Raw genomic sequence first — 27,615 nt, forward strand, 5'->3', positions numbered from 1 at the left:
GGAGCTTATCTTGAGGTGTGGTGGGGATGTGTTTGGGGATTGGGTAGTGGAAAGTCTTTTGCCTAAATATGTGTGCACTAAAAAGTGTTCCTCTTTCCTGTCTTGAAAAGTTGGAAAGTATAGTAGACAGTAGTTCATTTCTCCTACCTACTAGTATATGTATGATCACCTAAACTTTCCTCACTTCCTATCTGGACAGGAAGCGATGGAACAAACAACAGCAATTAAAATCCCCCAAAATGTTCTAACCACTACCTCACTCTCCAAAAGTTCCGTAAATATTTTTTATTTTCGAAGTCAGGTTTTGAATGTGACAAACTGAAATATATGGTGCTGAGATCAGACAGACTGATATTTCTCTCTTGATGTATGAATAGATTGGCTCTGGTCCTGCACCACACGGGACACGGTCACAGCCACGCCGGTATTCAGCAACACCAACATATGGTGCCCGATTTCAAGCCTCAGACCAACGCCAGCATCCGTGCGGCCTTCATCCATGTTATCGGAGACCTGTTCCAGAGCGTCAGTGTGCTCATCAGCGCCCTCATCGTATACTTCAAGGTAAGAATGCCTTGTAGCTGTAAATTAAATGGGATCAGGGTGGGATTCCTGGAAGGCCACAATGGCCCGGGCCTTGGGCGGCTGCAGCACCTGAACATGAAGGAGGGGTTACTACATATGAAAGAGGAGGCTGAAAAAAGTAAGCAACACATGAAAAAAGTAAATTGATCCTCAAGGTGCCTGTTCATGAAAGAAAGGGGCTGCTGTACATGGATGATACACATGGCAGAGGGAGCTGCAAATGTAATAGGAGGGGGGCTGCTGTACATGGATGATACACATGGCAGAGGGGGCTGCACATGGAATGGGAGGGGGCTGCTGTTCATGGATGTTACACATGGAAGAGGGGGCTGCATATGGAATGGGAGGGGGCTGCTGTACATGGATGTTACACATGAAAGAGGAGGCTGCACATGGAATGGGAGGGGCTGCAGTACATGGTTGTTACACATGGAGGAGGGGGCTGCACATGGAATGGGAGGGGGCTGCTGTACATGGATGATACACATGGATGAGGGGGCTGCACATGGAATGTGAGGGGCTGCTGTACATGGATGATACACATGGATGAGGGGGCTGCACATGGAATGTGAGGGGCTGCAGTACATGGTTGTTACACATGGAAGAGGGGGCTGCACATGGAATAGGAGGGGTGCTGCAGTACATGGATGAGACACATGGAAGAGGGGGCTGCACATGGAATGGGAGGGGCTGCAGTACATGGATGATACACATGGCAGAGGGAGCTGCACATGGAATGGGAGGGGCTGCAGTACATGGATGATACACATTGTTATGAGGATGCGAACCAGAGGCGCCAAAAAGAGTAAAAACATAACAAAAATTAAAAATGGGGGGATACCTTATTCACGACTCACCACCCATAGAAACCAAGAACCAGCATAAGACTCAATGTTCGGTAAGAACAATCACAATTTATTGGTACTCCCAGGTGCTACGCGTTTCACGGGATTATCCCGCTTCCTCAGGCAATCAGACAGGAGTACAAGCAATTAGGGGTCTGGTATGCACTCAGCGCCTCAGTGTTGGATGATACACATGGAAGAGGGGGATGCACATGGAATGGGAGGGGCTGCAGTACATGGATGATACACATGGAAGAGGGGGCTGCACATGGAATGGGAGGGGCTGCTGTACATGGATGATACACATGGAAGAGGGGGCTGCACATGGAATGTGAGGGGCTGCAGTACATGGATGATACACATGGAAGAGGGGGCTGTACATGGAATGTGAGGGGCTGCTGTACATGGATGATACACATGGAAGAGGGGGCTGCACATGTTATGGGAGGGGGCTGCTGTACATGGACGATACACAAGGAAGAGGGGGCTGCACATGGAATGGGAGCTGCTGCTGCACAAGGAAGAGGAACCACAACATACTTGGCCTAGGGGCACACAAAGTATAAATGTGGCCTTAAATGGGGTTTACCCTACTGAGCCACCAAAAACTAGCCTAATGGTCCACAAAACAAGAAAAAAACAAGCCACTTCCTGTCCAATACAGCTGCTCTGTGATACATTAAGTGTACCTGTATAAGCAGCCTTCTCTGACTCACTGTGGGGTATATTTTGCTTGTGTTAGGGTCTATGGCTAAACCTATTGGAGGCAGAGGATCAGGACAGCCAAGCAATGTGCATTGTTTAAAAGGAAATAAATACGTCAGCCTTCATACGTCTCTCACCTCAGGTTGCCTTTAAGGGCTGTTTCCACTACAAATCGTAACAATCTTATGCTTGTGATACCCACTGCATATGTCACAACCTGATTATCATGCATTTGGGCAGGTTTCGCAGTGTGATTGCATCTCCAACCGGGGTGAAGGCGGAGAGGGAAAATGTGCAGTACAGATTGCGGGATCGCAAGAAAATCGCATTACACTGAGATTGCTATGAGATTTTCTTGCACTCTCATTGACTTAACACAAGCGCAAAACACAGGAAAAATGCAACAGGACAGTCCGACATTTGTGATCAAGCCAAAGCAGATTAAAATCGGGTGGCACTCTGGGAAACGAGTACCTGTGCTTTACGTTATAGAGTCAGTGTCCTCGCACTTTGCGGATCTGATCTGCAAAGCGCATACAATGGAAAACGGCCCAAAGAGAAGCAAGGTTCCTTGTCATTAGTATTGGTTTACTTAATAAAGATTTTATTATACTCACTAAAGAAATAGATTTTTAAAAATCCATCTGTGTTTGTATTTTGCAGCCTCAGTATAAGATTGCCGATCCCATCTGCACTTTTATATTCTCCATTTTCGTCTTGGCCACCACCATCACCATTCTACGGGATGTGCTCCTCGTTCTGATGGAAGGTGAGGCGATAGCATGAAATCCCCCTGGGGGCCAATAAACAAAGTGGCAGTACAGCGTTCATATTGTCCTCTGTAGTAGAAGAGCGTAAAGTTTTACTTAAAGTGGATCCAAGATCAACTTTTACTCATTGCATAATTGTGTTCCTGTCATATAGTTTATAGGGCATTCCTCAAGCCAAATACTTTTTTTGTTTTGTTTTAATACCCTAATTCCCTATAAACTAAACAAGCCTCGCCCACAGCACCTCCAGTGCCTTGGCACTCTCAGACCCATCTAGCAAGAGCTTATGGGAGCTCAGTCTGGGCAGGAGGAGGAGGTTACTATCCAGAGATTTCAGCGGCAGATGGGTGGAGGGAGGAGGAGAGAAGTTTTCACAGGCTGAGGGCTGGAGATGCAGATCAGCTTGCCTGTGTGTAATGTGATAAACAGAACATGGCTGCCCTCATTGTATCACGGGAATAAATAATCATATACTGTTGAAGCTGTTTGCAGCTAGATTTGCGGTGCAAACTATCTAAACTTTAGATAAGATATATAGACAAATTACTTGTTATAGTTAGTTTTTCCTCTCGGATCCACTTTAAGCCTTAAAGAGACTCTGAAGCGAGAATAAATCTCGCTTCAGAGCTCATAAATAGCAGGGGCACGTGTGCCCCTGCTAAAACGCCGCTATCCCGCGGCTAAACGGGGGTCCCTTCACCCCCAACCCACCCCCCGCAAAAGTGTGTCGTAGAAAGGTCGCAGAATTTCCCTTCCTGGAGGCAGGGCTAACGGCTGCAGCCCTGCCTCCAGTCGCGTCTGTCAGCGGCGCATCGCCGCCTCTCCCCCGCCCCTCTCAGTGAAGGAAGACTGAGAGGGGCGGGGGAGAGGCGGAGATACGCGCTGACAGACGCGCGTGGGGCAGGGCTGCGGCGGTTAGCCCTGCCCCAACCAGGAAGCGCTCCCCGGGTGTATCGAGGGGGATTTGGGGGTGAAGGGACCCCTGTTAAGCCGCGCTATAGCGGCGTTTTAGCAGGGGCACACGTGCCCCTGCTATTTATGAGGTCTGAAGCGAGATTTATTCTCGCTTCAGACTCTCTTTAAGTTTAACTTACCCTGGGCTTCTTGCAGCCCTCGCAGTCATCCTATACCACCAGGGAAGGTGGGGGGAGTGGGGTGGGTGAAGTCTTAGGGTTAGCCACCTCCAGGGGGGTACAGTGTGAGAGTAGAGTTAGGTTGCAGTAAAATATCAGTGAGGGCCCATTTCCACTAGTGCGGTGCGATTTCGACAAGAAAATCGCGGCAACGAATCCGCATGTGGTTGCGGTTTTGTTGCCGTTTCTATATGCGGATTGTCACGCGGAATCGCTCATGGTTTGCACGTTGCGATTTTAACCATGTCAATGCCAGCAAGCATTGACATGGGTTTTTAAGCGGAAACGCACGCGGAAACGCCAGGAAAACCGCAAGACTAAAATGTTTGCGGTTTTCCTATTTAGTTACATTACTGGCGAATCGCGTGCGGGTGTGCGGCGTGCGAATTCTGATGGGTCTGCCGTGCAGATTTTTTCTGTACGTCAAACTGCACAGAATCCCGCACAAGTGGAAACAGGCCCATCCACTTGTGTTGTCTATGCGAATCTGCATGCAGGAAACGCATGCAGATCCGCTCTAGTGGAAACGGGCCCTAAGGCTATCATAATTACATAGTAGAAGTGGCTACCTCTGGCACCCTTTTTGCAGGTCGCCTTTTTTACTTGTACACGGCCTGGGGACAGTAGTGGCACCTAGAAGCCAGTAACAACAACACATTTAGAATGGGTAATATTGTATACAGATTGCTTAAAGTCAACATTTTGGTCTCATTTAATACGTGTATAAGGTCGCTGCATAAACAGCAGTATTTCAGAAAAAAATATACTTTTTGATAGTTGTTCTAAACGAAGCCTGAGGTGAGAGGGATATTGTGGTTGCCATATTTATATCCTTTTAACCAATACCAGTTGCCTGGCTGTCCTGCTGATCTGTTTGGCTGCAGTAGTGTCTGAAACAAACATGCAACAAATCCAGTCAAACTGCAAGTCAGAGCACTTGATTTGCAAGCTTGTTATTTATAGAGCGTCAACATATTGTGTAGCGCTGTAAAATGCTCAAAACATACAACAATGGAGAGCACAGATACATGAGCAGATCAACAACATTCTGTACAATAAGGACAACCAGTGAACAGTGCTGATCGTAATCAGCTAATTTACAATTACGCTAAATTTTGCGTAAATTTTTGCATTATCCTATATCGCAATTAGCCTATATGTAATTATGATTTGTAAATACCATTGATTTTGTTTAGTCTTTAGTAATCTTCGCATTAAAATTTCGCATAATTTTCCGCATAATTTCATGCCGACTTTGGCAGTAAATAGCAAAGTCCCCATACATGCCATGTACAACAAAATTGCTACAAAAGACTATTATGGCCTCAATTCACTAAGATCATGCTGGAGATAATAAGGCAAGAGACAACTTACCTCACACAGTGAGAGAGTTATCTTCTTTCTTCATTCCTTACGTTACCTCCTCTGTAGTTATTTTCACACGCAGTTAATTAACAGCCTGTCTAGAACCCTGGAGTAATTTTAAGGATTGAAGAGTTAACTTAAAGACAGAAGAGTTCACTTTTGGTTTGCCTGAGGTAAAATGTTTCCTGAATAGGACATGTTTCATCACCATGGTGATAACTATAGAAACGTTATTAAAGACAGGAGATAAGCTTAGTGAATTGAGGCCTTTGTAGTTTTTGAGAAATTTGATTTTAAAAATGCAAAGAAAAATGGTTTTTAAACTCAGAAAAATGACAGTTTAAAAAACATTTTTCTTTGCATTTTTAAAATCCATTTTCTCAAAAACTACAAAGTCTTTTTGAAAAAAATTCTTTTTTTGGCTTGTACCCACTATTCTACTTAACATATGTAGCAATTTTGGTAGCAATAACATGTATGGGTGATTTGCTATTAATCGCTAACGTCGGCACGAAATTATGCAAAATCACACAAAATTATTAAATATTACTATTACATGGAACATTAATTAGGATTTTCTCTGAAATTTCGCATTACGCTAAGATGCGTAATTGTAAATTTCAATGCAATTTTTTGTATATGCGAAATTTAGGCCCACCTCTGCCAGTGACACAAGTACAGATGCATACAATGTGTAATTTGAATAGCAACACTAATACTGGTACTTGTTCAATTGATAAATTGCACAGAAACAAAAGGGCTGGGGGGTCCCTGCCCTTGCAAGCTTACAATCTAGAGGGTAGTGGGGTGGAGACACTGGGGGAGTAGACAAAGGGGTTAGCAGAAGAGGCAGTCAGCTTTAAATTCTAGCTATAGCAAGTTATGGCAAATTATTATAAGTTTGTCTGAAAAGGTGTGCCTTGAGGGTACGTTTGAAAATTTCCTGGCTTGAAGCATGACAGTCAGGCTGTGGTAGAGAGTTCCAAAGCAGAGGTGATACTCATGAGAAGTCTTGAATGCAAGGGTGAGAGGAGGTGACCTTTTGTTCAGGGTCTAAGGCTAAAAGTATTAGAGGCAGAGGATCAGCCACACAATTAACATCGTTTAAAAGGAAATAAATATGGCAGCCTCCATATCTCTCTCACTTCAGGTGTCCTTTAAGAATGTCTTTCTCACCATGGATCAGTGCAGATTTGCATGTTTGGAGAATGTAGATCTGAGTCCCCAGCCCCCAGCCGGCACTGCATTAGGCAAACGCCAGGATGATCTACATGGTGAACACAGCGATGTACGTGTGCCTTGCAGAGGCCTGTACCATGCATGACAGGGCGGCTGGTGTCACCGGGATGTAGCGACCTATACATGGACGGCTGACTTTAATCATCTCTTCTAAAGACCTCTAATGTCAGGCTGGAGATTGTGATCTCCGGTGCTGCATTCATGACACAAGGGCGACCGCCCATCTAACAGGACCTCTTTCTCCGCCGCAGGCGTTCCTCGGGGGATTAATTACAGCGCTGTGAAGCAGAGCATTCTTGCCGTCAATGGGGTGAAATCGGTCCACAGTCTTCATCTCTTGGCCCTAACAATGAACCAAGTCATCCTCTCGGCTCACGTCGCCACAGGTCAGTAAGTGTGTGCGCTCCGGGAACAAAAGTTCAATTGTTGTGTGATAGAGCCACTTTTTTTCAGCATTCTTTCCTGCGAGCGCCTCGTCTGTCATTCAATCCTACAGCGCTCTTTCAGCGGCCTGAGCTCCGGCGGCCCGGGCCTGTGTACCGCTCTATTGGAGAATAATAAGGCGCGGTGACCTTCCTGGCCTGCACAATGAAGCCCGCCAGCACACCAGAGGCTGCAGGGAACCAGGAAATAGCAGCCGCCACTTTATGACAATGAGTGTCTTACATTGGGGAAGTAAACCCAGGTAACAGGAACAGAGCGTTTGGTGAAAAGCTGCATAGGGGTTGTCTACAGTGAAATCACATATTTACAGCAGCTTCAGAGTCTGGTGCGGACATAATAAAGCCAAGTGTACCTGAGGAAAGTGAGCTCAGCTTCCCTATTGGCCAGGGTGGATCAGTGAATAATGGCGCACAGCGCCTATGCATAAAAAAGGCGCCGCATTAAAAAGATACACTTATCACTATTTATTGTTAGTACTGCATAATTATGGCGCACAGGGAAAAAAGATGGAAAACGGCACACAGTGACGTTATTTATCAATAGTGCCGTTCATATGCTAAATAGCAGACTTTATTGTGCACAGTAACGTTATTTATCAATAGCGCCCTACATAAGCCAAACTGCAGATGTTATTTAACTGCAAAACGGTGAATGGATTTAATGTAACACTGTCAAGTTTAGGGTTAGGCACCACCAGAGGAGATTTAGGGTTAGGCAACACCAGGGAGGTCTTAGGGTTAGGCACCACCAGGGAGTGCTTAGGGTTAGACACCACCAGGGGGGTGGTTAGGGTTAGGCACCACTAGTGTTGGGCGAACATCTAGATGTTCGGGTTCGGGCCGAACAGGCCGAACATGGCCGCGATGTTCGGGTGTTCGACCCGAACTCCGAACATAATGGAAGTCAATGGGGACCCGAACTTTTGTGGTTTGTAAAGCCTCCTTACATGCTACATACCCCAAATTTACAGGGTATGTGCACCTTGGGAGTGGGTACAAGAGGAAAAATTTTTTTAGCAAAAAGAGCTTATAGTTTTTGAGAAAATCGATTTTAAAGTTTCAAAGGGAAAACTGTCTTTTAAATGCGGGAAATGTCTGTTTTCTTTGCACAGGTAACATGCTTTTTGTCGGCATGCAGTCATAAATGTAATACATATAAGAGGTTCCAGGAAAAGGGACCGGTAATGCTAATCCAGCAGCAGCACACGTGATGGAACAGGAGGAGGGTGGCGCAGGAGGAGAAGGCCACGCTTTGAGACACAACAACCCAGGCCTTGCATGAGGACAAGAAGCGTGCGGATAGCATGCTTTGTACCACCATGCAGTCATAAATGTAATAAGGATAAGTGGTTCAATAAACAGGGACCACGCGGCAACGCTAACCCAGCAGCAGCACACGTGATGGAACAGGAGGAGGCGCAGGAGGAGAAGGCCACGCTTTGTGAGACACAACAACCCAGGCCTTGCATGAGGACAAAAAGCGTGCGGATAGCATGCTTTGTACCGCCATGTAGTCATAAATGTAATAAAGATAAGAGGTTCCATAAACAGGGACCGGCAACGGTAACCCAGCAGCAGCAGCAGCAGCAGCAGCACACGTGATGGAACAGGAGGAGGCGCAGGAGGAGAAGGCCACGCTTTGTGAGACACAACAACCCAGGCCTTGCATGAGGACAAAAAGCGTGCGGATAGCATGCTTTGTACCGCCATGTAGTCATAAATGTAATAAAGATAAGAGGTTCCATAAACAGGGACCGGCAACGGTAACCCAGCAGCAGCAGCAGCAGCACACGTGATGGAACAGGAGGAGGCGCAGGAGGAGAAGGCCACGCTTTGTGAGACACAACAACCCAGGCCTTGCATGAGGACAAAAAGCGTGCGGATATAGCAGCAATGCTTTTTGCCGCCATGCAGTCATAAATGTAATACAGATGAGAGGTTCAATAAACAGGGACCGGAAACGCTAAACCATCCCAGATGTTCATCGGTCATGTTACTTGGTTGGGGTCCAGGAGTGTTGCGTAGTCGTTTCCAATCCAGGATTGATTCATTTTAATTTGAGTCAGACGGTCTGCATTTTCTGTGGAGAGGCGGATACGCCGATCTGTGATGATGCCTCCGGCAGCACTGAAACAGCGTTCCGACATAACGCTGGCTGCCGGGCAAGCCAGCACCTCTATTGCGTACATTGCCAGTTCGTGCCAGGTGTCTAGCTTCATGCCCGGTTTCAGGTCCAGCGGTGCCAGCCACAAATCCGTCTGTTCCTTTATTCCCCTCCAAATTTCCTCCCCTGTGTGCTGCTTATCCCCAAGGCAGATCAGCTTCAGCAACGCTTGCTGACGCATGCCAACAGCTGTGCTGCACTGCTTCCACGATCCTACTGCTGCTGGTGCTGGGTTAGCATTTCCGGATGAGGTACAGCTTTGAGATGCGTTGGAGGAGAAGGAGTCAGAGAGGTAGGTGCTGCTGTTGTTATCCAGCTGTTTGCGGCGTGGGCAACACCCGCGCCGTAGCAGGTGAGGAATCGCTGCCAGGCTCCACAAGGTTCACCCAGTGCGCGGTAAGGGAGATGTATCGACCCTGGCCGAACGCACTCGTCCAGGTGTCAGTGGTGAGGTGAACCTTGCAGGCAACGGCATTCTTCAAGCTTCGGGTTATTTAGCTGACCACGTGCTCATGCAACTCAGGCACTGCAGAGCGCGCAAAGTGGTAGCGGCTGGGAACCACGTAACGTGGGATGGCCACTGACATCATGCCCTTGAAGCTGTTTGTCTCCACCACTCGATATGGCAGCATTTCGCAGGCCAGAAGCTTGGCTATGCTGGCTGGCTGTTACTGCCACGGCCCGGGGGTCATTTGCTGGCAATTTCCTCTTGTGCTCAAACATCTCAGAGACAGACAACTCAACCGTAGCGCTGCACACCGAAGGGCTGTTGGTTGTTGTGTTTGATGAACACTGGGAGACCTCAAGAGCACTAGTCCGGAAAGTGACAGTGTCAGCATCGTCTGATGTTTGTGAATGTTGTGAACCACGCAATGGCTGGGCTACTGCTGCTGCTGAGGCGGGTCTGGTGGTGAGTCTGGTGAACCCAAGGGAGGCAGTGTTGTTGGTGGTACCCTGTCCTGCCGCGTTTGCCCACAGAGTGGGATGTTTGGATAGAATGTGGCGGCTCATGCTGGTGGTGAAGAGGTTGTTAATACTTTTCCCCCTGCTCAGGCGGGTCTTGCACACCTTGCAAATCGCCATGGTAACATCCTCAGTGCAGTCTTCAAAGAAAGCCCAGACTTTAACTGGCTGAGGACTCGGACCTCGTGCGTGATGTGCTGGTGCTGCTTAACCCACTGCTGGACGCTTGAGAGGTCATCCAAGTAATTATCTGGTCCTGTTCTTTTGGATCTGTGAGGGTTGTTGTCCTGGACAACATGGGCAGTATTGAGTGGGTTTTCTTGGGTGCTCCCCTGTGGCCTGTACGTGAACCGTCAGGGGAAACACCTCTTCCCTTGCCCCTCCCTCTTTCACCGGATTTCTTCCTCATTTCACTTATCCTTAAAGTACACGCTGACTGGCAGCAGTACAGTGGCAGTACAGAAATGCTATACAGTGGTGGGTGAGCGGTGTACCACTATTGTCAGCAGTGACACAGAGCACAATGCTATACAGTGGCGGGTGAGCGGTGTACTACTGTTCCCAGCAGACACAGAGTGGAAGTAAACACAATGCTATATAGTGTGGCTGAGCCGTGTACACAGAGTGGCATTAAACACAATGCTATATAGTCTGCTATATAGTCACCCCGAACAGGGTGATGTTCTGCAGAACCCGAACAGTGGCAAACACTGTTCGCCCAACACTACTGGGAGGGAACGCAGATTTTAGTACCTAAACACACGATACAACATGTTTTCCGGGGTCGGACTCTGAGGCACATACAGATGGTCCCGATCATCATCCTCATCATACAACTCTTCTCCTGAGTCTGACCCACCCACCACCTCTGCCACCCCAACATCCCCAGACACAGACCCCTCATCGTCCTCAACATTAACTTGGGATGCTGGCCTGAGCCAGACCTCCTCCTCCACATCAGGCCCCATCATCTCCTCAATGGCAGCCCTCATTAATCGCTCTGGCGACGGACTGATGGACACAACGTTCTCCTCCGGGGAGGGCTGCTGCTGACCACTGGCTGCTGGGGTGGATGTTATAGCTTGCGTGGGGCGTTGGCTGTTGCTGTTGTTGGGAGTGCTGCTCACAGCGGAGGTCTCTGGGGAACTCATGTTGAGCTCATATAGTGGTTGACGGTGAGTGGAGTATTACTGATCCCAGCAATATACACACTGACTGGCAGAGTACGCAATGCTATATAGTGTGGCTGAGCGGTGTACACAGAGTGGCAGTAAACACAATGCTATATAGTCTGGCTGAGCGAGCGGTGTACTACTGTTCCCAGCAGAATCAGAGTGGCAGTAAACAATGGTATATAGTCTGGCTGAGCGGTGTACACAGAGTGTCAGTAAACAATGGTATATAGTCTGGCTGAGCGAGCGGTGTACTACTGTTCCCAGCAGAATCAGAGTGGCAGTAAACAATGGTATATAGTCTGGCTGAGCGGTGTACACAGAGTGTCAGTAAACAATGGTATATAGTCTGGCTGAGCGGTGTACACACAATGCTATATAGTCTGCTATATAGTGTCAGTAAACAATGGTATATAGTCTGGCTGAGCGAGCGGTGTACTACTGTTCCCAGCAGAATCAGAGTGGCAGTAAACAATGGTATATAGTCTGGCTGAGCGGTGTACACAGAGTGTCAGTAAACAATGGTATATAGTCTGGCTGAGCGAGCGGTGTACTACTGTTCCCAGCAGAATCAGAGTGGCAGTAAACAATGGTATATAGTCTGGCTGAGCGGTGTACACAGAGTGTCAGTAAACAATGGTATATAGTCTGGCTGAGCGGTGTACACAGAGTGTCAGTAAACAATGGTATATAGTCTGGCTGAGCGGTGTACACAGAGTGGCAGTAAACACAATGCTATATACTCTGGCTGAGCGAGCGGTGTACTACTGTTCCCAGCAGACACAGAACAGTAAACAGAATGCTATATAGTGTGGCTGAGCGAGCGGTGTACCACTATTCCCAGCAGACACAGAACAGTAAACAGAATGCTATATAGTGTGGCTGAGCGAGCGGTGTACCACTATTCCCAGCAGACACAGAACAGTAAACAGAATGCTATATAGTGTGGCTGAGCGAGCGGTGTACCACTATTCCCAGCAGACACAGAACAGTGAACAGAATGCTATATAGTGTGGCTGAGCGAGCGGTGTACCACTATTCCCAGCAGACACAGAACAGTGAACAGAATGCTATATAGTGTGGCTGAGCGAGCGGTGTACCACTATTCCCAGCAGACACAGAACAGTGAACAGAATGCTATATAGTGTGGATGAGCGAGCGGTGTACCACTATTCCCAGCAGACACAGAACAGTAAACAGAATGCTATATAGTGTGGCTGAGCGAGCGGTGTACCACTATTCCCAGCAGACACAGAACAGTGAACAGAATGCTATATAGTGTGGCTGAGCGAGCGGTGTACCACTATTCCCAGCAGACACAGAGTGGCAGTAAACAGAATGCTATATAGTGTGGCTGAGCGAGGTACACAGAGTGGCAGTAAACAGAATGCTATATAGTGTGGCTGAGCAAGCGGTGTACTACTATTCCCAGCAGACACAGAGTGGCAGTAAACAGAATGCTATATAGTGTGGCTGAGCGAGGTACACAGAGTGGCAGTAAACAGAATGCTATATAGTGTGGCTGAGCAAGCGGTGTACTACTGTTCCCAGCAGTGACACAATGACAGGGGGGACCCTGGCTAGCGTGGCTGGAGCGCGAACTACCCTGCCTGCCTACCCAAAGCTAAACCCACAGACAAATGGCGGAGATATGACGTGGTTCGGGTATTTATTTACCCGAACCACGTGACAGTTCGGCCAATCAGAGCGCGTTCGGGTCCGAACCACGTGACCCGTTCGGCCAATCACAGCGCTAGCCGAACGTTCGGGGAACGTTCGGCCATGCGCTCTTAGTTCGGCCATATGGCCGAACGGTTTGGCCGAGCACCGTCAGGTGTTCGGCCGAACTCGAACATCACCCGAACAGGGTGATGTTCTGCAGAACCCGAACAGTGGCGAACACTGTTCGCCCAACACTAGGCACCACCAGGGGGTGGTTAGGGTTAGGCACCACCAGGAGGTGGTTAGGGTTAGGCACCACCAGGGGGGTGGTTAGGTTTAAGCACCACCAGGGGGGTGGTTAGGGTTAGGCACCACCAGGGGGTGGTTAGGGTTAGGCACCACCAGGGGGGTGGTTAGGTTTAAGCACCACCAGGGGGGTGGTTAGGGTTAGGCACCACCAGGGGGTGGTTAGGGTTAGGCACCACCAGGGGGGTGGTTAGGTTTAAGCACCACCAGGGGGGTGGTTAGGGTTAGGCACCACCAGGGGGTGGTTAGGGTTAGGCACCACCAGGGGGGTGGTTAGGGTTAGGCACCACCAGGGGGGTGGTTAGGCACCACCAGGGGGTGGTTAGGGTTAGGCACCACCAGGGGGGTGGTTAGGGTTAGGCACCACCAGGGGGTGGTTAGGGTTAGGCACCACCAGGGGGGTGGTTAGGGTTAGGCACCACCAGGGGGGTCTTAGGGTTAGGGATTGGTACAGAGAGGGTTCTGTGTGTTAACGCTAAATAACAATAAGGCTTTAACATTAAATTGCAATAAGGCTTTAACGTTAAATAGCCATATGCGTCAAACGGCTTAGCGGCAGCACCGTGCGCCATTATTCGCAGGCGCCATTTTCAGATAGACCCAACCAGGGGCAGCATCCATTGGCTGCAAGTGTACTGAATTGGCTGCATGAGTACTTATTTTTCAGGCCCATACGAGGAATGTCACCCAGCGGGGGTGCAAAGCAGGCAATTTGAGCGCCTGCTAGCGCTGGAAGTTTGGGCGCCGTCATAGGCGCCTATAGAATTATCAGCATTGAAGCTTAATTTGGGCCCCCGATAAATAGCGGCAGGCATTGGTACAGCATTCTCTATCAATCGGGCAACCAAATTACAGCCCAATGCCAATATTTCTATAGTTGCCTGTGGCGGCTCCTGAAAGCTTACATTTTGTTTTGTTTTTTTCATTTGCGGGGTGGGTCTTAAGGTTAGGCGTCAGGTAGGTAGTTTGTGCGAGGGTGGGGGGTTCGGGTTAGGCATCAGGTAGGTAGTTTCTAAGGGGGTCTTACGCTTAGGTGTCTGGCAGGTAGTTTGTACGGGGTGGGGGAGCGATCGAGGGGGGGGGGGGTAGTACTCTTAGGTTTAGTCACAGTGAAATATTGGCATTATATACCAATATTTTACTATCTACATTACTGGGCAACAGAATTTCTATTCACCTTTTTTCGATAGACGCTTGGGGGTGACATTTTGGGTTCTGAGGCTGACAGATGCATCACTAGCAGCCTAGCAACCTGTTCTGTTGCTATGCAGGGGGCGGAGTGCTGACAGAGTGGTGCTGGAGTAACGTCACGTGGGAGCCGGGTAAGTGGGGAGAACAATGCTCATGGACCCGGGAACATGCCTCTGTGTACCGTCTGACAAACTATCCCTCCCTCCCCCAAATGCCGCCTCGGGTACACTTTAATGCCTTAATCTTGCTGTGTACTATTTTCTACAAAAAATACCTGAGCTCAATCCTTTGCAGGCCAGAAGACTTAATTTTGTTCATTTAGATTTGTTTACTAAAGCAGAGCCATGAGACCCTTGTGTGCTCACCAGGCCTTCCAGTCACATTATGAGTCACAGGTGTCAAATAGCCCAGGAGGGGAAAACCTAAAAATATCCCCAGCTTTATTCCAGAACACATCACCCTTTGTCATAAGTGGGGAATGTAGAGAATTGGTAACGAGAATGTTCATATTCAGGATGCAGCAGAATAATCAGCCTCCGCTTTCCTGAAATGAGGAGGAAACTTCCTAATCAGAGCATTCCGCTTCTCCTCCTCATTGCGCAGCTCAAGCTAATCACTCAGGTGGAGATGAATTCCGATGCCGGATGTCACACCTGGGACAGAAAAGACACATTTCACAAATTGCGCACAGCCTGAAAACCAGCATCACGATGGAGATCTGAAGACACATGTTCTTTCCTTGGAAAAGTATTTTGTTGGCACAATAACAACATGGAAGCAGGGATGTAACTACAGGGGAGCAGCAAATGCAACTGCAGAGGGGTCCAGAGCTGGGAGGAGGCCCAACTACTAACCCTTCCTTCCTCCAGTAAGGGGGTCCCATCCTTCAGATAAGGTGTTTTTATTACTACTTGTTATATACAGGGCTTTGGAGTCGGAGGAATTTTGGGTACCTGGAGTCGGAGTCGGTAAATTCATAAACTGAGGAGTCGGAGTCGAGAGTCAGATGATTTTTGAAAAAAATCCACAGCCCTGGTAAGTATTAGACTAAGGAGTCAGAGTTGTGGAGTCAGATTCGGAGGCATTTTGGGTACCTGGAGTCGGAGGTTTCATAAACTGAGGAGTCGGAGTTGGAGTCAGAAGATTTTTGTACCGACTCCACAGCCCTGGTTATATAAGTGAAGATTATGATGGCCATGCTTGTTTTATGGCAAGCTGGGCCCCCAGTCTTTGAGGGTAGCCAAGGGAAAGGGAGTGTGAACATTGAGGGCCTTGTAAAAGTTTTGCTGGAGGGGCCCATGACTTGTATGGGATGCGCCATCTTTCCACGGACTGACCGCAGCTGTGCCGAATGTTTACTTCCCGGCTAAGCATTTCATGCACACACCCGCCGCAATGCATGCCAGGAGATGTAGTCTATGGATGTAAGTACAGAGATACTACACATACTACATCCCCCATCATGCAGTACGGTGGGCGCACGCAAAACATTTAGCCGGGAAGTTGACATTTAGGCACAGCTGCGGTCGATCCGTGGAAAAGATGGCACATCCCATATGGGCCAGGGGCCAGAGCTGCTGCACACTGTAGCGAAGTAGTGATGCTCACCTCAACAGCACACTCCAATATGAACCTCCCTTATGGGGAGATTCACTTTAAAAATGTATTTCCAGGTGCTCAGTTCCCTTTAAAGGACTACTATCTCAAACATTGTAAAATTTAAAAGACGTCTACATGTACAAATAAGAAGTAATTTTTTTCCAGAGTAAAATGAGCCATAAATTACATTCCTCCTATGTTGCTGTCACTTACTGTAGGTAGTAGAAATCTGACAGAACTAACAGGTTTTGGACTAGTCCATCTCCTCACGGGGGATTCTCAGGGTTTTCTTTATTTTCAAAATAATTTCATGCGAGCGTGACAGGCGGGTGCGTGCAAGGCCGGCGGGTGCGCACGGTAATGACAGACCTAGAGCCCGTTTTCAAACGGGCTTAGATCACTAGTCTTTGTACAAGTCATTTTCAGGGAGTATCTTTATAAAGAATAAAGGCCATGCGTAGAATCCCCCATGAAGAGATGGACTAATCCACAACCTTTTGGTTTTGTCAGATTTCTATTACCTACAGTAAGTGACAGCAACATAGGAGACATGTAATTGATGGCTCATTTTAATTTTGAAGAAACGTGGTTCTTATTTTTATGGGATTACATATATTTTACATTTTACAATTTTTTGTGACAGTGGTCCATTAAGTTAGCCTTATACATGGTATCAACCAAACTTATTGCTTATGCATTCTCTATTATATTGAGCTGCTTTGCACTATGGGCTGTTATTCATTGTAACCAATCATGATTTTGCAGAGACTTCAGACGATGCCAGAAGAATCTTGACGGAGGTCACACGTAATGTGTTTGACAATTTCCCCTTCCATTCGGTCACCATCCAAGTGGAGCCAGTGGAAGATCAGAATCCTGAGTGCGTATTCTGCTCCGAGCCAGTGGAATGACCAACATTTTCCACCAATCTGCCATGAGAAGAGAGGATGAGCCAAACCAACGCAACATCCCACTGCAGAGAATGACCAGAGACAATGTGTATGGGATACATCTACTGCCCCATATTATCTGTTCGCTCTCTGTCATGAGTTTTTGGAACCAGGAATTACTCAGCAGGTTATTGAGAGTGCATCTGTCATGTCTTGACATTGATGGGACAAATAACCACGTACAGAGCCAGTTCTAGACTTTTTGCCGCTTGAAGCAATACACTGTGAGGACGCCCCCAAAACGTGTGTGTGCAAAGCCAGACCAAGCAGACACATCAGGCTGTGGATTGCAGGCACTGGCACTATGCTTACCTCCCTCTGCTTCCTCCAACTCCAAGACAGCATCTCCTCCCTGCTGGTCCACAGCATCTGATCCCTACGATGCCGTGTATCCGCTCTCAGGAGATTAGCGATGAGATCACCTGCAACACGTGAAGTCCTTCTTCCTCTCTGACTACAGCGGCGCCTCATGTGACCAGACAGCACTTAAAAGGTCACATGAGCACCCATGTAGCCATGGATACAGGACGCTCGATGGGTGCTTGAATGTCCCATTGCTGGAACGCTGAAAGGAGCTGAGTGAAACGGCACCACGCATCTAGGAAGGGGGAGATGGGGAGGGCGAGGAGGGGTATATTTTTTGGGAGGGGATCTGCATCTTGCCGTCCTCCAATTGTTGCCGCCCTGAAGCATATAGTTCATGTTGCTTCGTGGAAGAACCGCTCCTGACTGCGTACTAAGTGGATAATAAATATTCATGTATATACATTTCTGGGTATTACTTCGCCTTACGTGGACTGAAGAAGCCACTTGGCTAGCGGTGAAATGTTTTCAGAAATACAAAAACAGTACAGTGGAAGGTGCCTTACTTTCCTTTGGATACACCACAGCCTGGAGAAATCTGAGCCTTTGCAGGGGCCTTGGGTCGGGATTGCAGCACTACTGTTTGGACAAGTCTCATGAAATGAGAAGGACAAAGGCGTGCTTGCTTGACCTCTGACCTAAAGCCTGACTCAAGTCAAAACTTTTCTTTTTTGGATATTTAGGAAGAATTAAAGAGGAACCCCGGGCAATTCACTGACTTACCTAGGTTCCTCTGGCTCCATAGATATAATCGTAAAGGACATTACTTTAATAAAACTACATCCATCCCAATATCACCCTCTTGCTTGTCTCCTGTTGAATACTCACCACAGCTTCTGCGATCGTGAATGTGTGAACCAACGACAGGTCCAAATGAGTCGTTGAAAGATCGCAATAATAAGTGTGAAGGTCAGTGGTGATCAAAGCGACCGTCCATGACCGGATTCATCATGATCATGACGGTTGTTGTAAGCGAACGATTATCGCGCACTTGAACATCATTTAACAAACTTGGGTTAAACTATGTTACGGAGTATTACACAAAAAAATGTGGTCATTCGATTAATCGATTAGTGGATATAGGCCTTTACTCTCTATGTTGCATGCTTTGTTGTTATTGTTCAGTCGCTATTCAGTCGTGTTCGACTCTTTGCAACCCCATGGACCACAGCACGCCATGATACTATGTAGCCACCTCCTTTTCTGCAGTCCCCTCCTCCTTTTGCCCTTACAGCAGTTAGAAGTGGAAGGTTGAATTTGCAGTGTGCAACCACAGAAGCAATGAATGCCAATAGAAGCTGCTGTATAATGCAAGCTTGTAGCCAGTAGCGTAACAATAGCAGAGCTCCCAACTGTCACTTTTTCCCTCTGACTCACTTCTTTCCTCATTTGTCCCTCTTTCAGGACTCATCATGTGCAGATCTATGCGAACATATGTATTTTTCTTCTGAAAAATGTGTTTAATAAACTCGAAATGCGATTTCTATCATTTAAATTGGGATCATTTTTTTTTTTAATTGAAGGAGAACTAATGACGATAGAGAGGACTGTGGTCTGAATTATAAACTTAATTCTTTCCGGTATCAGTGACTAGGGGCGTGATTAGGGGTGTGATTTGGGCTTGGAGGGATGTGTCTTAAAGCGTCCCTCTTATCGCAAAAAGTTGGGAGGTATAGCCCTTATGACTCCTGCCAATACGATCATGGGGGTGGGGGGGGTTGGGGGGAGCTAGGGTGCTCACTCCGGTGCTTACTTGTTGCACAGCAGCAGCGAGTGATACTTTACCTACTTCCAGTGGCGGGACAGGTGCTCACTCCTCTATTCAGTGCAGCTACACACTGTGCAATCTTCCTTGAAGCTCCTGACATGTGTCACACGCTATGCAGAGACAGAAGCCTCAAGGAGATAAGCTGTACTAAAAAGAGGAGTGACTGAGGACCTGTAAATTAGGTAAAGTGTCACACTCTGCAGGTAGCACTTAGGCTAGCTGCACTTCTGAGGGGAGGCAGTGCACTCATGCTACCTGTACTTTTGTGTGTGTGTGTGGGGGGGGGGGGGCATGCAGCGCACTCATGCTACCTTTGCTTTGGGGGAGGGGCATTATATTAGCATAGAAGCAAGAATTAAAGAATTATTAGCATCTCACTGATCATGTCTCTATGCATCATATTAGTGTTCAGACTGCGGAGGGGTTTGTACTGGTGTAGGCTAGGAGAGGAGTTCCTCTATAGAGCATTTTCATTTTTTCTCAGAAAAATCTCCTTGTTATTCAGGGCACAGGTCCTCTTTAATGCCACTGACAGCATTTTATCTAGTCCATGTCAGAAAAAGACCTGGAAGCAGCTGAGCCATGAGTGGCTATTAATGACCGTTTCCTTGCATTAAAATGTCAGCTCTCTGCGCATCAGCCGGTTGGATTGCTTCTCTGCCGGAACCCATCGGGGACTCTGGAATTAGAAGTGCTGAATCCAGTGATTTCAGCTTTGCGCAGAAGTGATGTCCTGGCGGCAATGTGTGCAGAGGGCAGATAGCGGCATGCAACCTTGGGAAGTTTCCTGCGTTACTCTCCCGTCTATGGGGAGCTGAATAGAGATGGCCCGAACTGTTCGCCGGCGAACGGGAACCGGCGAACTTCCGGGGTTAGCGATCGTGGAGAACCGTGAACTTTTCCGGAACTTCGATTCGCCCCCATAGTGCATCATTAGGGTCAACTTTGACCCTCTACTTTACAGTCAGCAGGCACATTGTAGCCAATCAGTCTACACTCCCTCCTGGAGCTGGAGGCCCGCCCCCCCCCCCTTATAAAAGGCAGGCAGCGTCAGGCATTGGACTCACTCGTGTGCCTGCAGTAATTAGAGAAGGGAGAGCTGCTGCTGCTGCTGCAGAGAGAGCTATAGGAAAAGCTTAGTTAGGCTCTTGTAGGCTTTTTAGCTTGCTCCTTGCTGATTCTTATTACAAAAAAAGCACCCCTCAACAGCTCTTTTGAGAGCTAATCTTGTTCTTGTGACCAATCCCAATCACTGCACCTGTTCAGTGCACCTACCTACCTATACCTACGTGAGCGCACGCATTGTTAATACCACCAGTCATTGCACCTGTTCAGGGTACCTGTGTATGTGTGTGACAGGTGCACATTTGTAATTCCAATCACTGCACCTTTTCACTGTTCAGTGCACCTACCTACCTACGTGAGCGCAAGCAGTGTAATATACCGCCAGTCATTGCACCTGTTCATGGTACCTGCGTGTGACAGGTGCACATTTGTAATTCCAATCACTGCACCTGTTCACTGTTCAGTGCACCTACCTATCTACCTACCTACGTGAGCGCAAGCAGTGTAATATACCACCAGTCATTGCACCTGTTCACGGTACCTGTGTGTGACAGGTGCACATTTGTAATTCTGATCACTGCAGTGCATACCTGTAACCTGTTCAGTGCACCTACGTGAGCGCAAGCAGTGTAATATACCACCAGTCATTGCACCTGTTCACTGTACCTGTGTGTGACAGCTGCACATTTGTAATACCAATCCCTGCATACCTGTTCACTGCACCTGTGTGATCGCACGCTGTTTAGTATACCGGTCCATGCATACCTGTTAACTGCACCTGTGTGACAGCTGCACATTGTATTGTAATACCAGTCACTGCTACCTGTTCACTGCACCTGTGTGACCACACATTGTATTAGTCAAGTCAGTGCATACTTTTCACTTCATCCCCCCGATATGGACAAAACAACATGCAGAGGCAGACCCAGAGGCAGGCCACCCGGCAGGTCTGTTCGAGGTCGTGCTGACGTGATTTCGTGCGGCCCTGGCCCAAAGTACAGTGCTCAGAAGAAGGCACATGCCATCAACTCCCAAGATTGTCAGGACGTGGTTGACTATTTAACACAGAACACCTCATCTTTCTCAGCTTCCGCACAGAAGCGTGACATATCTTCCTCCTCCGGCTCTGATTCTGGCACCCCACTTAACACTCCGTCGGCAGCCATCACCAAAGTGTCATCATCACAGGGCTCAGCGGTGTGGAAATTTTTGTGTGTGTCTGCCTCAGATAAGAGCAATGCCATCTGTACTCTCTGCCCCCGAAATTTGAGCCAAGGAAGGACCAAGACCCGCGTAGGTAGTCGATCCTGCCCCTGCCGGTCACCGGGGTTAATGCGCAGAGCATTGGGTCGCATACATTACCTCTCTAGCAAGCACGCTATTTGTCCTCCTTCCACCAGGCGTCCTCACGTTTCCATGACTCCCCCGCAGGGCATCGCTATCTTTATGACATTGTACGTCTCTGCGTTAGTGACGTACAATGCCTGCGTGTCATGAAGATAGCGATGCCGCTACAGTGGAGCCATGGAAACGGGAGGACGCCTGGTGGAAGGAGGATAAATAGTGCGCTTGCTAGATGGGTAATGTATGCGACTCTATGCTCTGCGCATTAACCCCGGTGACCGGCAGTGGCACCCGTTGGGTAGCTGGAGGGTGGGGAATCTTAGGGAAGGGAGGCCTCTACAATGTGTAACCCCCTACACAGAGGCCACCAAATGCTGCTAGCTCCACACCCGCCACTCTATGGGCCCCCCATGTGGATGGTGATCTCATAAGTCCAGCCGGTGCACTCTCTGGCTTGGGCTCTGGGGTACATTTATGGAAGGGGGGTGATCATAACCTACATCAACTAGTTTTGTGGATACCAATAAGGAATTGATAGTTTTCATAGAAAAAATAATCTTCAAAATACATTTTTAAAGGTTACACAAATTATTACAAGCCACAGACATACACATTCCACTAGCCCAAACTCACGGAACACCCTTCAAATAATGGTTTTAAGGGGTATGCTCCCACTTTATAAACATACTGTTTATGTACGGCCTGGGGCTTTAAAGGCTAGAGTATTGTCCTGGAAATCAAAGTGTTGCAACAATTACTTAATAGAACTAGCAATTGGCTATAAGAATTCCATAAATTACAATGTGCTTAGACTACCTCTTTGGTTCCCCAGTCCTACAGCTGTCACCCCAGGAATCTGCCTAGTTTGCCTATGCCTAAAAACAGCCCTGCTGCTCACTAAGCTTTCAGATGGTTCTATAGGTTTGAGCTCGGAGTTACACTTTAAGGCCCAGTGATAGCAATAACAAAATGGAACACCTGCAGTAGAGGCAGCAGAACTGTTTGTTCCAGAGGCTCAGTGACTTAATAAAGTGAAGAATCTATTTAAGCTTCTTGACAGAGTATTAGTAATGAAGGTGCTGAGCCAGCGCTAATGCAATTACAAATAACAGCTTATGCAGCTTCGGTCTCTGGTCACAAGCAGTACGCTGCATTTCCAGGAAAGACACACAAAGAACCCCTCGTGCTGCTTGCCAGTGACATCACCAGTTCCTAGTCACCTGATAGGCTGACTTCTCTAGTACAGTATCAATGAAACTGAGGTATTATGTGGCAAAATGGCAGTCAGTCACTGCTCTCAGCCACTCCCTGCACATAGATTTTCCAGCGTTCGGGACCACAACCTATGTACCTGCAAGTTTCTCACACACATGCAATCAAAATCAACTTCATTGGTATTCATGGAAAACTTGCAATGCAAAATTTAGCACACAAACACGTAAAAAAAATAAATCACAAAAACGTGTGTGAATGTTCAATCCCAAAATCACAAACACAGAACGCATGCAAAGAATCTCATGTTTTTTTTTTCTTTTTTGGGGGGGGGGGGGGGGGGGGGAATGTGAATGGCCCCTCACCCCTTTCCAATCCTATGTCGCCCTATGTCTGACAGTGATTTTTTTTTCCAGCTCAGACTCAATGTTTTTTCTCACCTGGGCCTTCTGCCTGCCCCCTGCAGCCGCCCCGTGCCCTCGCAGTCACTCTCCGATCCTCCTGTCCCCCGCTGCCAGCTACTTTCCATTTTCGTTCGACAGTCTCACTGCACCTGCGCAGGCCTGGCCACATGTCTCCTTCTTCGCATTCCCTTGTGCAATAACGCTACTGTGGACGGGAAGGCAAAGAAGATTACGTGTCGTCAAGCCTGTCAGAAAATCGAAAGTCGATTCAAAGAGTAAAGGGTTGCCGGCACTACAAAATCTGTAACCGTATCACTGGGAATAAGGAAGGAGAGATGTTCTAAAGGCCACCTTGTTATTGTAATAAATACTGCGTGCTCATGACAGATGAATGGAATACACATATTGGATCAGCATCAATAGGAAAACCGGTTGAGTCAGGCACTGCAGTGATTGCTGTTTTAATTGTGTTTCAGGTTGAAATATATCACCATAGTTGTATCAAAAATTGTGACATTTAAAAGGTAGGTACAAAACATCATCATCAATGAAAAATTCGTCAAGTGCAAAATTCGTCAAGTGCAAACATCTTGTGCATTCAAACAGTTGCAAGAGGAGGATGTCCTACCATGTCAAGTGGTGGCGGTGGTGGGTCCAGGGCAAAAACGGTAGCCTACCGTTTTTGCCCTGGACCCACCACCGCCACCACGTGACATGGTAGGACATCCTCCTCTTGCAACTGTTTGAATGCACAAGATGTTTGCACTTGACGAATTTTGCACTTGACGAATTTTTCATTGATGATGATGTTTTGTACCTACCTTTTAAATGTCACAATTTTTGATACAACTATGGTGATTTATTTCAACCTGAAACACCATTAAAACAGCAATCACTGCAGTGCCTGACTCAACTGTTTTTCCTATTGATGCTGAGAAAATCGAAAGTAGCTGGCAGTGGGGGACAAGAGGATCGGAGAGTGACTGCGAAGGCATCGGACGGCTGCAGGGGGCTGGTAGAAGCCCCAGGTGAGCAAAAATGATTTTTTTGGTCCCTTTAATCTGACATAGAAAAACAGGGCTGCCACTAGGGGCGCTGTTGCTGGATAAAATCAGTCACAGTTTCAGCTTCTTTAGATCAAAAAGTCAGACGCAAGCCTAGTACACACCATGCAATTTCATGTTAGATAGATGGGTCGAATAGATCATTTCCGACAGGTCCGATCTGATTTCCGATCGTTTTTCTGATCTATTTGCATAGAAGTGATCAGTAAAAGGATCGGAAATCATATCGGATCTGTCGGAAGGTAAGTTGTTACTATGCCTGCTCTACTACAGTATGACCGCCACTACACCTATGCTGCCTAAGTGCCTAGATACCTATACTGGAGGCACCTACCTAGCCAACCTATACTGGGGGCAACTATACTGGCTACCTATACTGAAGGTACCTACCTGGCTAACCTATACTGGGTGAAACTATACTGGCTGTGGCTACCTACACTGGAGGCACCATCCTGGATAACCTATACTGGGTGAAACTATACTGGCTGTGGCTACCTACACTGGAGGCACCATCCTGGATAACCTATACTGGGTGAAACTATACTGGCTGTGGCTACCTACACTGGAGGCACCATCCTGGATAACCTATACTGGGTGAAACTATACTGGCTGTGGCTACCTACACTGGAGGCACCATCCTCCTGGATAACCTATACTGGGTGAAACTATACTGGCTGTGGCTACCTACACTGGAGGTACCATCCTGGATAACCTATACTGGGTGAAACTATACTGGCTGTGGCTACCTACACTGGAGGCACCATCCTGGCTAACCTATACTGTGGCAACTATACTGGGAGCATTGTAAATTTAGTGCTACAGCTTGTTTTGAAGAAAATTGTGAATACATTGAAAATCACAGTTTTTGAGAGAGAAAAAAAATCGCAATTTCAATTAATTCCTAAAATCGTGCAGCCCTAGCGTGTGCATTGGGGGCAGGGCTACAGCATATGAGCTGGTACCTTTCCTAAAATTCAATCTAAAGTGGATGCCTTTGAGAGCCCTAAGCCACAAGCTCTGCTCGGTAACAGTTAATTCACCTACAGCACTTCATAGAACAAGAGCTGCTTTACCATCATGACTGATTAAGTCTTTATCTTTCATTACAGTGGGAGATTAAGACTGATTATCATGATTAATCCAGGTGTATAAACTGCATCAAAATAATCAAAAAGACCGTAGGGGGCTACCTAAGACTGCTTTTGGCCCTTGTAGCGAAGGAAGCCCAGAGAATCATGGGACATTCTTTATTTCAGGGATATTAAAGTAGCTCTCTGGTAAAAGCATCAAATATAACCATGTAACACCCTCCTATATTCCAATGACAAAAAGTACCTTTGCCTGTTAAGCAAAGTGCAGGTGATGTGACTGTGGGAGTCCTTGTCCTACTGGCTCTAGAACTCCATACAAGGGAGGTGCCATGGAGGCTCTATGCTAGGTACACACGATGCAGATTTACTGTCAGACCTACCTAATACTTAGGGGCACCTCTAGCTACTTAATTTTGAGGTTACGTCTGGCTACCCAATCGTAAGGTGCACCTGTAGCTACTTATAACGGGCAAGGGAAGTAAGGGAGAAGTGACAGCTAGGACAGCCAGCACACCTGCAGTGCAGTTCGGCGGGGTTTGTAGGTTCATGGAGGGCGGAGTCTAGGGTGCCAGAACATCTGTGCCTATAGGCTCCTGTGAGGTAAATTTGGGCCTGATCTTCGAGGTGAGCTGCTTTAGCTTGCAGGTTGAGAAAGTTTCAAAATGATGTCTTTAGCTGTCTGCATTGGAAACATGGAATGGGGACTGTTACAATAATAAAATATTTAACCCCGCCCATTTTTAATCCTTATATAAAATAAATCACCTCTCCCTTCGTTAATGCAGGGGCTCCCTGAGAATCAAAAATTATTTAAAGGGGTTTCTCCAGGGTAAAAAGTTTGAGAAAGGCTGATCTAAGTGATGCAGCAAATATGATATGAATTTATTCATGTGTTAAGGTAATTCAAGTATACCTGAGACCATAGAAAAAAATTATACATACCTGGGGCTTCCTCCAGCCCCCTTCTGGCTGATTGGTGCCTCGCCATCCTCCTCCACTGCCTGGATCCTCCACTAGGTGGTCTGGTAAATCCGCCAGTTGGGTCACCTCCTGGTTCTCACTCCTGTCGCTGGGAGCTTTCTGTGCATGCGCGGTTACAATTCTTTTGCCAACCACACATGCACAGAACATTTCCAGTGACTGCGTGCCCAGTAGCTGTGACCCAGCCAGGTCAGAGATTTTTATAAGGAGCTACAGCGGCATGACGGAGGGGACCTGAAAGACACTGAGGGGCCTGGAAGATTACAGAGGACTGGAAGAAACCCCAGATATGTAAAAGTCAACTTTTCTGACCCGGGTTTAGGTGTGTTTTAACCACTTACTGACAAGCCGTCGGTTAAAACGTCCTGTTGAAGCCTCTTAACGGCTCCAGGTTGTTTTAATGTGTTGCACGGCCCCCTGCCGCTTGTACTGTCAGGACACAGAAATCTGTGATTCCCTAACCAATCGCAGTGGCTGAAATGAAGGGACATGACCCCGATCAGGGACCATGTCCATTCATAACAAAAGGAAGTAGAATATTCATGTACAAAAAAAAAGTGAACACTTCCTGTTAAATCAACACTTGTAAAGAAAAAAAATTACATAAATAGTTGCATTAGGGCCGCAGCTTTTTTTTTTTCTTTTCTTTTTTTTTTTTTAATATGTATGTCATGAGGTTATATTACTATTATTTTACTTCATAAGGGCTTGTAATTATGGACTAGACACAAAAAACGGAAAAATTACACCTATATTTCAAAATAAAATATTGTTGCCTTACACGCTTCATGTGCTAATATTGTTGCCTTGCGCGCTTCACGTGCTAATATGAGCGCAAAGGTTAGCACTGTGCGGTGCGCGCGAAACATCGCACCAATGCGTGCGAAACGTCGTACCAATCGTGCGCAAAATAGCCTGAAAAGCCATTTTACATGCGAATGGTGCGGCGTTTTGGGCTCACCAACTTAACGTGCGATCAGTAACAGCTTTGTACGTGCAAACTACTTAGCCCCCTAGTTTGGACATCCACAGCTTTTAGGCGTGCTAACTGTGTTAGCACCCTTTTGGGAATCAAGCTCCTGATGTCTTAACTTGGATTCACTTTTGCAGGGAGCACTGAAAGAGTCAAGCCTCAGTGTTTATTCTTTGGGCAGAGCTGCCATGGTAGAGCTTTCCTGCAGTCTATTTACAGTTGCTGATAAGAACTAATTAGACAATTCAATCTGGCTAA

At 47.3% G+C, this 27,615-nt stretch overlaps 1 protein-coding gene across 2 annotated transcripts in view; it reads left to right on the forward strand.

The window, feature by feature from the left end:
* The window catches only part of SLC30A8 (solute carrier family 30 member 8), an 85,535-nt gene extending 67,847 nt beyond the window's left edge, over positions 1-17,688 (forward strand). For both annotated transcript variants that reach the window (XM_068237950.1, XM_068237949.1), the window contains exons 5-8: positions 378-564; positions 2,799-2,904; positions 6,894-7,028; positions 16,908-17,688. In XM_068237950.1, the coding sequence (XP_068094051.1) occupies positions 378-564; positions 2,799-2,904; positions 6,894-7,028; positions 16,908-17,053 (574 nt within the window). In that variant the 3' untranslated portion in view covers positions 17,054-17,688. The remainder of the gene's footprint in view (positions 1-377; positions 565-2,798; positions 2,905-6,893; positions 7,029-16,907) is intronic.
* The last annotated feature ends 9,927 nt before the right edge of the window (positions 17,689-27,615 follow it).

Source organism: Hyperolius riggenbachi, chromosome 5, assembly GCF_040937935.1.
Source record: "Hyperolius riggenbachi isolate aHypRig1 chromosome 5, aHypRig1.pri, whole genome shotgun sequence".
Taxonomy (NCBI): domain Eukaryota; kingdom Metazoa; phylum Chordata; class Amphibia; order Anura; family Hyperoliidae; genus Hyperolius; species Hyperolius riggenbachi.